The sequence below is a fragment of the Camelina sativa genome, chromosome 3 (genome assembly GCF_000633955.1).
Source record: "Camelina sativa cultivar DH55 chromosome 3, Cs, whole genome shotgun sequence".
Taxonomy (NCBI): domain Eukaryota; kingdom Viridiplantae; phylum Streptophyta; class Magnoliopsida; order Brassicales; family Brassicaceae; genus Camelina; species Camelina sativa.
The window spans coordinates 3,520,139-3,533,227 of record NC_025687.1 but is presented as its reverse complement, the minus strand read 5'-3'; the positions used below and the strand labels follow the sequence as shown (position 1 = coordinate 3,533,227).

The following is a 13,089-nucleotide window of genomic DNA, read 5'->3' as shown; positions in this document are numbered from 1 at the left end:
ACCATTTGACATTTTCTCAAAACATTACTTTCCTACAGAGGATCAAAAACCCAAACTACAAGGGAAAATGGAAGACCCAATGGATAGATAACCCAGGCATGTTTCTGTCTATTTAACTGCGTTTTAGGATGGATTTATGATTTTCGTAAACACTAAGGTTGAGCTTCTTGGTTTTTCACAGAATTTGAAGATGATCCAGATCTTTATGTTCTGAAGCCTATTAAATATGCAGGCATTGAAGTGTGGCAGGTAAGTTCTAGAGTTTTTTTGAATTATATCCAGTTAACTTTTATAATCACTCCATCACTAGACATGGGATAAACATTTGTATATAGTAGTCACTGCCAACTAGTTAAAGTTAACATATATAGATGAGAGAACCAGTTTATATAGTGTAACTGGATGAAGACATTGATGTTAATACTGCAGGTGAAGGCTGGTTCTATCTTTGACAATATCTTGATCTGCGATGACCCGCAATATGCAAGAGGCATCGTGGACGACTATTTTGACCAGCACAGGGAGGTAGATTTCAGAGCCTTAAGATATATTTTTTTGCTTCTTTTTGGATAGAATTGAAGAAGAAAACTTCCTCGTGGTTTTATGTACGAAAATGTCTTGGTAAGTAATTTGATATGCTATATACTTTTCCCATGCACACCAGTCTGAGAAGGAGTTATTTGCGGAAGCTGAGAAAGAAAGAAAAGCTAGAGAGGATGAGGTTCGTAGTTTACAAACCACATCTTGTTTCCTTTCCAAATCTTATCTGTACATCTTAGTTACAAGCATGGTCATACCAATTGACGTTTACAGGAAGCTAGAAAAGCACGGGAAGAAGGAGAGCGTAGAAGGAAGGAAAGGGACCACCGGTATGGAGACAGGAGGAGGCGTTACAAACGTGTAAGTACATACTGAGACCAAATCAGTTATCTAGTTTTGCTCTTTCTTAACCTTGTTTTTTTTTTTTTTTTGTGGGGAAAAAGTGAATGAGTATGTTTGAAATGTATTGGTTTGTTTTGTCTTGCAGCCCAATCCACGTGATTACATGGATGATTACCATGTAAGTGGTTTATGCATCATTTTAGTACTACTGAGTCACATCTTAATTGTTCTAAAATTGTAAATTGGTATGATTCTGAATTTTCGTGTAGGACGAGCTGTAAGGCGCAGTGGTCGGCATTTTGGCAAGCATTGGAAAAATCAACTTATTTGGCTTAAATGTGTGTGATTGTAATTTCATAAGTTGTAACTGTTGGTATTCATTTTCGGTTCCTATAATGTATTTTGGCATGAAAACTTTTGAGTTGGTTATTTTGCTTTCAATACAAACTTTCTAAAATTACAAAGAACGAAAAACTACCATGCAGTTGATCAGACACTCAGACTAAAAATATAGGTATATGAAGGGGTGGTTTCAAAGCTAACTCTATACTATAATTTATCAGATGCGCTATTATTATTCCTTCCGTCTAAAACTGAAAACATATTAAAATAAATTTATATATATTATACAAATTTTCTTATTGGGCAATACATTAAAACAGTGGGAACAACATTTAACCAAAAACAAAATTTATGTTTTAAGATGACTATTTAATTTAAAACGGAAGGAAGAGAAGATTGTCATGTTGTCATTAGTAAATTTTTATTGTTCTTTACACCAAAAAAAAAAAAATTATTGTTCTCGTTGATGTATCACTATATAAATTTAAGCAGACGTACTGTTGTTGACAACATTAAGAAAAGTCAAGTGCTGCTCCACCTAGCTAATGTTAGAAAGCCAATCTAATGGAATAATCTAGAATTGTAGTAGTTTACCAACAATTAAAAAAGGGAGAAGATAAAGTCATAAAACTAGTAAGAAAATATAACAGTGATATATTTTTATTATTGTGTGAAAACGAATTACGAAAGTCAAAAGAAACAAAACGAAAGAATTTTAAATGCGTTTCAATGTTGGGCATAAATGTTTAGTTGTGTACCTTTTCCCACTTTAAATGTACGGTTCATATCACATCATTTGACGACTTTAGGAAGTAGAAATTTTATTCAATTTGACGCATAACGCACTAAAGTCGTGATCAATAGACTTTTATTTTTTTTGGGGGTTTTTGTTCTTTAATGGTTCGTTTAATCTGGAACGTCCTTAAAATATATAAAAAGATTTACTTAATTACATTATGGTATTAAATTGATATAATCAATTGCAGAAAGTCTATAGGGTGCACGGTGCATCTTGAGAGCTTTTGATACGTAAGTGGAGCACTCATGATAAGCGAAGTTATCTATTAAAAGTGTTTTTAACTGTAGCTTCTACAATGTGTGACACCATTGGAATCCAATGACTGCTTTGACTGTTGTTTAATATTTTGTATACCATCTTAGTCTTGGCGGTGTATTGTGTTATCCGAATGTTTTGATAGATGCTGCTAACTGTAGTCCTTTTTATGAATATAAACTCTAAATAATCATCAACATATGCAAATATACATCTTGGTAATTTTAATATATCGAAGTGACAGAGGAAACATGACTTAAAGTAGACTGGAACTAGGACGATCAAAGAGGTTTGGTGGTGTCAAACTCAGTAACTAGGCAAATCAATCAATTTGGATATGTAAACAATTAGTCTAAAGACTTCCTTCAGGTTTTTAAGATCATCATAATTGATGATTACCATGTCTGGTGTGATTTTTTATCGTTGGATTAAATCGTTGGATCTGGATCGATATCATAATTGATTACCATATGAAATATAGACAAATTTGGAGACACATATATATAGAATTGGTGCAACAGAGACGTATATTCAGCGAATGGAATTACAAAAATTAGAGTTTAAAACAAAAGGTAAGGTTGATGATGGAGACAAATACCTAAATTACCTTATTATTAACTTACCCTCCACTTTAATTTGCGCCCCATTGAGTTCAAGAGTTTTGAAAAAAAAAAAAAAAAAAAGCAATTGGAGACATAAAAAGGGCTAATAGACAAACGAGCACGAGAGCCCGTGAGCTTACGATAACATGGGCACCTTCACTCACATTTTCCTAGGGGCTAATAATGACAACTCGCAATAACACTTGTCACTTATCAATTAAACTTATCGTAGACGAATAAAAAAACACTCTTTAAATATTAAACGCATGTCATTTATATGTGTTTTCCTCGTCCTTTTGTTTTCAAATTCTAATTTCTTGACTTTAACAAAAGAAAAAGAAAAAAACTAACCCTAACCATTTTTAGGAACAAATCCCCGATGTAAAGGAGAAGAGATTAATTCTTCGTTATTTTTATAGGTTGATGAGAAACAAATGAAGATTCCCCAAAAAAAAAATGAGAATCATGAATTTGTAACTCTTGACTAACAAAGGAGACTAATGGTTTCTCTAAAACGGTGAACAGCATATTGCAGCTCAAACCCATTACCACTGAGTATCTCAAATGTGAAGTGGGTGATGGGCGTTCTGCCTCATTCTGGTTTGACTCATGGACTGAGTTTGATCAGCTTATTACCTTTTTAGGTGAATCTGGTCCAAGACAACTCCGCATTAGTAAGGATGCGCATGTTATCGCCGCTTCGAGAAATGGGAATTGGGTACTACCGCATGCTCGATCAGATAACTCTCAAGCGCTTTTGATTGCTCTTACTGAACTTCCTGCTCCCCTGGATAGTAAAGGCCGGGATTCCTACCTTTGGCATAACGATGCAGGATTATATCGCCTCTGTTTCTCTGCCAAAGAGACATGGGAGCAGCTAAGGATTCATTATCCGATCGTCCCTTGGGCTAAGGCTGTGTGGTTCAAAGAGCATGTGCCAAGGTTTGCCTTTATTACATGGTTGGCTATTCTCTCTCGCCTTCCAACAAGAGATAGGCTGCGTAGCTGGGGGTTGAATATCCATGCATCTTGTGTTCTTTGTCCCAATGGAATTGAGACACACGAGCACTTTTTTTTCACTTGTCTGTTCTCCACAAACTTCTGGGGGTTCTTTGCTGCTAAGTTCTTTCCCAATCCTCCTCTTACTCTTTCAGATATTCCTGCATGGATTCTCAATCTCCGTCAACTGCATGTCACAAAGGCAATCACTATCATCAAGCTTCTGTTTCAGACCGTGGTTTATCACATCTGGAAGGAACGAAATGCCAGGATATTCTCATCTGCCGAATGCTCCGCCACATATCTCCGCCTCTCCATTGATTGTACGTTGCGAAGTCGCCTCCTCTCATTTTGGGACCGTCTCGCAGCCAACCTCTCTCCTGGAAGTTTACTTTAGTCGTCTCTCTTATCCCCTTTAGTAAAATTTTATGTTAGTTTTTCTCTTCGTTCATGTGGTAATGAGTTATTTTTTGTAATCATTATCTAACTATGTAAACTCTAATTTGAAGTGGAATCTTCACATTAAAACCAAAAAAAAAAAAAAAACTCTTGGCTGTTTTTTGTGTGTTTTTTTTTAAAGGGAATACACATACTAATGAAAAATGATACATATTTCCTTTTTGTTTGTATCAGCATACTTCTCAAATATACTAAGGGTGTCAAGATATGAAAACAAAAAAAAATTGTCTCTATTTTTTTAAATTATTTTATAATAACATTCTTTTATGATTTAGGAATTGGTATTATTATATATATTTATTAAATTATCTATTACGTACGTTAATGAGTTCATGGGAGAACATCGATACATGCATGTGGTAATCTAAGAACATATATCGGTGCAAGGATTCCGCCGATAGGGCGATAACTTTCCAAAATTCATGATAATAAAAACGACATAGTACAGTACAACCTATAAATTAATACTCGGTAAATTAATAACCGGTTCTAAATTGAGACTATTGTAATTTTGTATATTATTCGATAATATAATAAAATAATAAATTTTTTGAAAATTCTTTGTAAATATATTGTCCCATCAATAATATAAATTAATAATTATATAGAATTATCCAAATATCTGTATATATCGACACATTAATTTTTATTAGAGTTCATTTTTTATATTTTTACGGTATAAAAATCTTTGAGTGCTATCGTCAAAACATGATAATTGTTATTTTCATTGTAATTAGTTTTATAAAAATATTAGTTATAAGCATTAAATTTTATTTTAAATATTTTTATCAAATTAGGAAAATCTGTCTATAAATTAATAATTATTAATTTATCAAGAAATTAAAACTTATATAAATTAATAGATTTTCTTGGTCCTAATATTATTAATTTATAGAGGTTTTACTCTACATAACTTGGCTGGAAAAGCAAAAGAGTAATTCGAAAAAGAGAGAGAATACATGGTCGAATTAGGTTGGATCCAAAAATAATATTGTTCGAAGGAACTTTATTTTACTATACAGTGCATGATTAGATCCTATAGTAAATTAAATAGTTAGTTATATTATTATTTCTTTATATCACCACTGTTTAAAAGATCACTAGCATTAGTGTGCCCACATGATACACGACTCGTCTGTACATGTATATTACTATCTTCTTCATGTTTGTCATGGATCGAATCGTCATCGTCAATCTCTATGGCGACATGATGACAGGAATCCACTGAACTCTCCCTATGCGATTGATCATTATTGTTTGATGTAATAACATCACCTAAAATCGTAACAACATGATCATCATCAGCACTATCACCTTCATAAGATTTGATTGGCACGGCACTAGTAGTGCTTCCGGCATCCGAATTGGACGACGACTTCATCTTGTTCTTAAATTTAGCTGCGGATGCAAGCTCATGTACGGATTCTGAGATCTTTTCCGTTAAATTAACAATGTCAATGAGCAGAGAGACTGTAGTCATCAGTGAGATCATTTGAAGAGGCTCAACATCGTTTAAGATGCCTGATTTAAGTAAAGTGGAAAGAGTTTTGCAGGCAGATTGTGAGTTTACTACATGGACATCCGATGTAGATGATTTTGTCATTTTCTTTAATGAATTGGACATTTCTTTCATTGACTTCCCCGACTCTGAGCTCATTCTTCTTAATGGTTCTTCTAACTTTTTTTTCACGTCCATTGGGATCTAATAGACAAAACAAAAAAACAAAGGGTTAGAAAGACCATATTATTCCATTATGTGTTTACATGTAAAAGTATTCTGTTTAGATTATTTTTTCTTTTTCATGTATTATTTTAATTTAAAATCTGTAACAAAGTTAAAGATCAAAAGTAATATACCTGCATATCTGAGTTGATGTATGAATTCAAGGCATCAACCGGGTAAGCACATTGCCGGAGTAATGCACCCACAGCAAGGTACTGTTTCCATGGATGCCTAAATCTAAATACGCCGTGACGTGGTTCCCATTTTGCGAAATTAGCCTGACCACACAAAATTAACAAATATCAATTACAAAAATCCAGTCCAAGTTAGTACAGAAAGGGTATAATTATAGAAGTGAACCCACCAACGCTTCTTCATTGCTTTTTGAGTTGAGAACACTTTTATATCTCTCAAGATTCCTTCTCCTCTTCTCCACCTCTTTGATGTCCCCATCCTCTGTCGCTTCAAAATATTCATCTCCAAATTCTGCCAAATTCCCACTTTTTAATTCATAACTCAATGAGAATATATATATATATATATATATATATATATATATATATATATATATATACATGAGAAATAATTTCAAAGAAAAAGACAAACCTTGAAGGAAGTGGGCAAGTGTGTCAAAGTTGGAGGCAAGAAGAGAATGAAGGTCTTGTCCTGCCCAGACAGGGCAGACAAAGATAGAGATAAGTACGCAACTAACTCCTCCCATCATCACTGTCGATAGTCTCTTATGTGCCAAATCCAATATCTCGTCCTCTCTAAACCCCGACACTGATATCAGTGCGAACGTCAATATGAATATCAATACCCCATAATCATATCTTGCCTTCACCCGCGGGAAGAACCTCACGAACGTCGACAATGCAGCTGCACATATACATATATTACCGTTAGTGTACTCTTCTTCGAGATAAATATAGGCAGGCATATATGCATGTTATTAGACTCTTGTGTAGTAAATATAATATGAGGGCTACCTTGGATAAAGACAAAGATGGCGAGAAGAATGGGTTCTATTGTTGGACCTGACAGACTTGCTAGGTGATGCGCTCCAATCCCTAGTCCTCCTGCTACTAATGTTGCGACTGCTCTATTAATTCCTTTCCCAAGCGTAGCCCCTAAAACACCCACCAAACCAAGAGTTAGAGAACCATTTTAAATATTATAGCTAAGATTATATCCCTTAGATATTAGACACATCTTCAAATATTAGAAAGTGGCTGATTCTGATCACATGACCGATACTGACCTACAGAGAATTCAAAGACGACAACTACGGTCATGACAGCCCACATTGCATTGACACCGAAGTTATCGTAGAGAGGTTGGTAATAATAAAAGGAAGAGACAAACGCAAGAGCAAGTCCCACTTTGAAAGCATGAACTACTCTTCTCGGATCTTCATTCCCTACTCTCCTCCCTTCTCTCACTATCTCTCTCACTTTCTCCATCACACCTTTTTTTGAATGATCACTCAACTCTCTGATAAGTTTCAGAAAGAGAGGAAGAAGAAGTAGAACGATCACTTGTTGTTTTGAGCAGATGGATCGACGTTATTTATAAAGAGCATTGACGTGTCCTGTTTCGGACTAGTGAAATGATATTTTATTATCAAAAAAAATAAAAATAGTGGTGCGTTGTACTTCGAACGTTGATAGTTAAAGAAATTGAAAATGGGAAAAATTATTAATTAGAGACAGAGTATAATACATTTAATTAGAGGCAGAGACTACTTACGTAACCAAATTCTACTTTGGTGCTGATTTTAATTAATCCGATATTTAAAAGCGACTATTAGTAAATTGCTTTATGTTTCAATATTTAATTTATTTGCAAAACTGGCTATACAAATTTCACAACCAAAAAAAAATCTTTATAGAAAAAACTAAATAGCGCTATCCAACATTTGATTTCTAACCATTTTTAAAAGTTGCTACCTGTACTTTATAATCATTATTAAATTCATAAAATTTCGTATTTCACAACTCTTTCATTTTTATCTTCATTTGACAGGAAAAAGAAACTCAATCCACAAATTATAGTCTTTGTTTATAAAATTCAGTGAAGATTATTCATACTATTTAATTCAAACGTGTTATCAAATATTATAACGTTTTTTTTGTTTAGTGAGTAACAAATAACAATTAAGTAAACACTCTCATAGTTTACGTTATTGACATTACCAATACAAACTCGGAAGAAAAAAAAGACTAATCAATTTGTCATTTATTCCATCGTTTCTCTTATTTCAAGTTGGTAAAACATCCGTCCATTTGCTCATTCACCATATGTTACTTTCACCCATTTTTAGACCTACCTTTGGTAGTATTATTTAACAATTAACCAATAGTCCATTTAATCTTTTCTTTTTAATATACATATAGCGAGAGCGTATCGGCATATCCACTATTTTTTTAATACGAAAACCGACATATAGATTACAAGATTTCTTTTTGTTATTAACTAGAAAAATTTGGAGTGAGATTTTTTTTTTTCGCAGCAGAGAGACACGATTAATGGGATTTGTAAATAAATAATATTAAAGGAAAGGTAATGGTTAAAACGCGGAAGTAGATAGCAGCAGCAGAGCAGATGGTGGCTTCTTGCACCGGGTCACACTCAGCCTATAGCCTTGGCATCGCCAAGTTGGCATCATTGCATCAACGTACGGAACCCATTACCCCAATCGTACAAAGCCCCTTTTTATTTATATATAAATCTAACCTATAAATATATTTTTTTGTATCTTTTTTTCTAATACTTTTTTTTTTAATTTGCTAACCTATAAATACGATTTCCACCTTATATATATCTTTAACGCACTGAACGTGATTTAAAAAAAAAAAAAAAGTTTGTTACTTTATCGTAAGTGTGAAAGTTTGACTTTTGTCACCTAAACATTTTTATTAGTATTGCAGACTGCACCTATAGTTAAAGGTTCATACCTACATACATATATAATTTCATTGAACAACTAAGTCTATTGCAAATTACAGTGTCACCAAAATCGAAAAATACAGTGTCACTAAAATCATCTTCAGATCCACGTCTTTAAAGATTACCTCTAGATTCATTTGGCGGTCTATGTTCTTATTTAGTGATCGCTCTCTCAATCACCGAAAGTAAAACCATGCCAACTTTAATTCTGAATTCTGTTCAGATATATATATATATATATATATATATATATATATATATATTAGAAAAAAATAAGCGCTACGTAAACGAAAACCAATACTTTATTAATGTGACCAATAGTTCAAAAATACTGGAAGGCTGCAAATTGTATTTGTAACTCAAACTTCAAATTTGAAATACCCGTATACTTTATGTACCGCTGGTCTCACTCACAATTCTATATTCTTGCGGGTACAAAACACTACTCCTGATCGTTGAGGATCGAATTGCTCAGTGAAGACGGTCATTCCTTTTCACATCTTCTAACAAACTCGTATGTATATGTATTTCACCATCTTCATGGTTTGAATGATCATCAACAATATTTATGGCGATGTGATGACATGAGTTCTGTGAACTCTCTCCAAGCGAATTATCAGCATTATTGCTTGATGTATCAACATCATGCAAAACTGTGACAACATGATCACCTGCATGAGATTCTTTTGGCATGGCACGACCAATGCTTTTGGAATCCGAGTATACGGTCGGCCTCATCATGTTCTTAAATCTTGCAGCGGATGCAAGCTCATGTAAGGACTCTGAGATTTTTTCGGTTAAATTTACAATATCTATGAGCAGGGAGACTGCTGTCAGCAGTGAAATCATTTGAAGAGGCTCAACATCGTTCAAGATGCCTGATTTTAGTAAAGTAGAAAGAGCTTTGCAGGCAGATTGTGAGTTCAAGACATGGACATCAGAAGAAGATGATTTTATCATTTTCTTTAATGAAATGGACACTTCTTTCATTGATTTTCCCGACTCCGAGCTCATTCTTCTTAGTGGTTCTTCTAATTTCTTTTTTATGTCCATTGGGATCTAATAGATACATAAGAGATAAATAAAAGGGTTACAGAAACGTATATTACGAATAAGGCATACTTAACATCCATTTAAAAATATATATCTACTATAAAAATATAACATCTATGTAAGCATATCTTCTACCAAGAACTTCATTATAGCATATAGTATTAATTTTATTTTTATTTTTATTTCATTTTAAGTAAAATCATAGCAATACCTGAAAATCTGAGTTGATGTATGAATCCAAGGCATCAATTCTGTAGGCACACTGACGGAGTAATGCACCAACGGCAAGATATTGTTTCCATGGATGCCTAAACCTAAATTTGCCATGAGGCGGTTCCCATTCTGCGTAATTAGCCTAAATGCAAATGAACAAATATCAATACAAAAATCCAATCCAAACTGTTTCAAAATTTGTGTTACTATAAACATGAATCGGTAAGGGAAATAAAGACGGAGAGAGAGTATCCACCAACGCTTCTTCTTCGCTTTTTGAGTCAAGAACACTTTTAAATCTATCAAGATTCCTTCCCCTCTTCTCCACCACTTTGTAGTCCCCGGCCTCCACTCTCGCTTCAAAATATTCGTCCCCAAAATCTGCCAATTTCTACTTTTACATTCTTTTTTTTTTTCTGGTAGGGGATGGGGAGACAATGTCTCCCACAATTTATTCATAACAAAGAAAATTAAATACAACCAAAGTTCCATTAGCATCTGCCAATATAATTTCCACTTTTACATTTATAATCTGCATTCTGTGTTTCTTTTATTTTGTATAGTATATATATGACAAAATAAATTAAAACACTTCCTAAATCAGTATTTTTAACCTTTAAAGAGCCATTTGTAAGAAGATCTCCGAAACCAATAATGATATTTTTGGAAAGCAAATTTTGTTTAGTGGTATTTGTGAGGTATGAATGATATATACAGTATAGTGAACCTAAAAAAAGAGAGAGAGAACAAAAAAAAACCTTGAAGGAAGTGGGCGAGAGTGTCAAAGTTAGAGGCAAGGAGAGAATGAAGATCTTGTCCAGCCCAGACAGGACAGACAAAGATAGAGATAAAGACGCAACTTAGTCCTCCAATCACCACTGTCGATATTCTGCTTTCGGCCAAATCCAATATCTCTTCGTCCCTAAACCCCGATAACGATATAAGCGCGAACGTCAATATGAATATCAATATCGCATAATCGAATTTTTTCTTCACCCATGGGAAGAACCTCACGAACGTCGACAACGCAGCTGCACATACACATATTTATTACCATTACTCCTCCTCGCTCAATCCTCAAGATAAATAAATAGATTATAGATGTATGCAAACACGGGTATTGGGTGTTATCTAGCATTTGTTGCTATAGAAGTGTACTGGGAGACCTTCCAAAATAAGATTACCCCAAAATGATCAAGAGTTCAAGTTTTCATGTTTTGGAAGAGACTAGCTAGAAATATATCTGATCTAGTCTCTATCCCAAAATGCACCAAAAAGTTGGAACTGCTTGGTAATGAAGTAATGGATGAGTGTTATCAGGGTTTTACCTTGCACAAAGACCAACATGACCAAAAGAATAGGTTCTACTGTTGTACCCGAAAATCTTGCTAGTTGATGAGCTCCAATTCCTAGTCCTCCTGCTACTATTGTTGCCACTCCTCTATTTAGTCCTTTCCCAAGTGTGGCCCCTAAACACACACCAAACAAACCCACTTTTTAAATCTACAATTAAAGCTAAGATTCTAATACATTTATTGCCACATGTTTACAGCAAAAAATCTTAAAACAAGATTACTTACTATCTAGATATATATTAATTAGACACATATAAATGTTATAAACTAGATGAAAGTTGTCACATGCATGACGTACCAACAGAGAATTCAAAGACAACTACGACGGTCATGACAGCCCACATTGCATTGATACCGAAATAATCGGTGAAAGGACCGAAAGGTTGGTAATAATAGAAGGAAGAGACCAAAACAAGTGCAAGTCCCACTTTGAAAGCATGAATTATTCTTCTTGGGTCTTCATTCCCTACTCTCATCCCTTCTTTCACTGTATCTCTCACTCTCTCCATCACCACCTTTTGAATCTTAGATGATCACTCAGCTCTCAAGTGTTTTTAGTACTCTGTTCACCTTTAGAAAGCGAGGAAAACATTAAAAAAAAAATGACTTGTTGTTTTCTGTAGAGGGATCGATGTTATTTATAAAGACCAAGAGAGACTCTTGTTTAGGATCCATGGAATGTCAGCTTTATTAATAAAATAAATAAATAAGTGGTGCGTTGCACTTCGAGCTTTTTGAGGGTTAAAGTCTTAAAGAAATGGAAATGTTATATAGTAAACCGAGTCGAACCTAGCCCAGTAAGTTGGGTACTAGTTAAGCCCTCCCCTCCATTGGAGTGTTGCGTGAGTCTTATACTGAGCTGGATATTAGTTAAATGAGGGACGCCGGTAGGAATTTAATTGATATTATTTATTTAACTATTCTACTTAATTATTAGTGAATGTACACATATATATATGGGTGAATGTTATGAAAACCCACTTTGGGTTGAGTTCTGTCACAAAAACCCACTTTCCACTTATGGTATACTTTCTCAAGTTTTTTGCTTATGTGTCCACTTTCCTTTTATATTTTTGCCCTTACTAACAACTTACCTCTATTTTTCTCCTTCTTTTCTCTCTTTTTCTCTTCTTTTTTGTTGTTAACACTTTAACAAAGTAAAATATATTTATTTGTTATCATAAAAAAATTTTTCTATTTATTTATATAAAATATGTTATGATTATATATAATCTACATTTTAAGATATATATTGCTATATTTTTTATGAATTTTTAGATTATACAGTATCCATCAGTCGTTGAACATTTGTTCAATTATAAGTGGATAATCAATTGCAGTATTGTTAATAGATAGTTACTTGTGTTTATTCATACAAAATATACATACATAAATTTGGTTAGATCTTTATCCATAGCATATTATCCATAACACAACATAGACCAAATAAGTACAAAA

The 13,089-nt window shown here is 33.8% G+C and overlaps 3 protein-coding genes and 1 pseudogene across 4 annotated transcripts in view; 2 read left to right on the top strand and 2 right to left on the bottom strand.

Annotated features, from left to right (window-relative positions):
• The window catches only part of LOC104766654 (calreticulin-3), a gene marked incomplete in the record, with an annotated part of 7,227 nt that extends 5,916 nt beyond the window's left edge, over positions 1-1,311 (top strand). Inside the window, 5 exon segments of the mRNA XM_019243352.1 lie at positions 430-525; positions 665-721; positions 814-900; positions 1,028-1,060; positions 1,152-1,311. Of these exon segments, the coding sequence (XP_019098897.1) occupies positions 430-525; positions 665-721; positions 814-900; positions 1,028-1,060; positions 1,152-1,163 (285 nt within the window).
• LOC109130213 lies at positions 3,346-4,298 on the top strand (annotated as a pseudogene).
• LOC104766640 (aluminum-activated malate transporter 2-like) lies at positions 5,307-7,588 on the bottom strand. 2 transcript variants are annotated; one of them, XM_010490570.2, is made up of 6 exons: positions 7,323-7,588; positions 7,051-7,191; positions 6,668-6,940; positions 6,426-6,547; positions 6,196-6,339; positions 5,307-6,040 (listed from the first exon to the last, which is right to left on the bottom strand). In XM_010490570.2, the coding sequence occupies exons 1-6, from the start codon at positions 7,522-7,524 to the stop codon at positions 5,405-5,407; spliced, it is 1,518 nt and encodes a 505-aa protein (XP_010488872.1). In that variant the 5' UTR covers positions 7,525-7,588; the 3' UTR covers positions 5,307-5,404. The 2 variants fall into 2 exon arrangements, with proteins under 2 accessions (XP_010488872.1, XP_010488865.1); XM_010490563.2 differs by having other exon boundaries at positions 6,426-6,940.
• LOC104766632 (aluminum-activated malate transporter 1-like) lies at positions 9,482-12,140 on the bottom strand. Its single transcript, NM_001302986.1, is given in 6 exon segments — positions 9,482-10,069; positions 10,275-10,418; positions 10,533-10,657; positions 11,035-11,307; positions 11,605-11,745; positions 11,930-12,140. Coding segments are annotated over 6 exon segments (1,482 nt in total).

What these genes read in the sequence shown, in the direction of transcription:
- LOC104766640 (XM_010490563.2), bottom strand. Translation starts at nt 7,524, where the DNA reads ATGGAGAAAGTGAGAGAGATAGTGAGAGAAGGGAGGAGAGTAGGGAAT. An exon ending in AAAGCAATGAAGAAGCGTTG is followed by an intron (nt 6,340 to 6,425) that starts GTGGGTTCACTT and finishes TTGTGTGGTCAG; the next exon opens with GCTAATTTCGCAAAATGGGA. An exon ending in ACATCAACTCAGATATGCAG is followed by an intron (nt 6,041 to 6,195) that starts GTATATTACTTT and finishes TTTGTCTATTAG; the next exon opens with ATCCCAATGGACGTGAAAAA.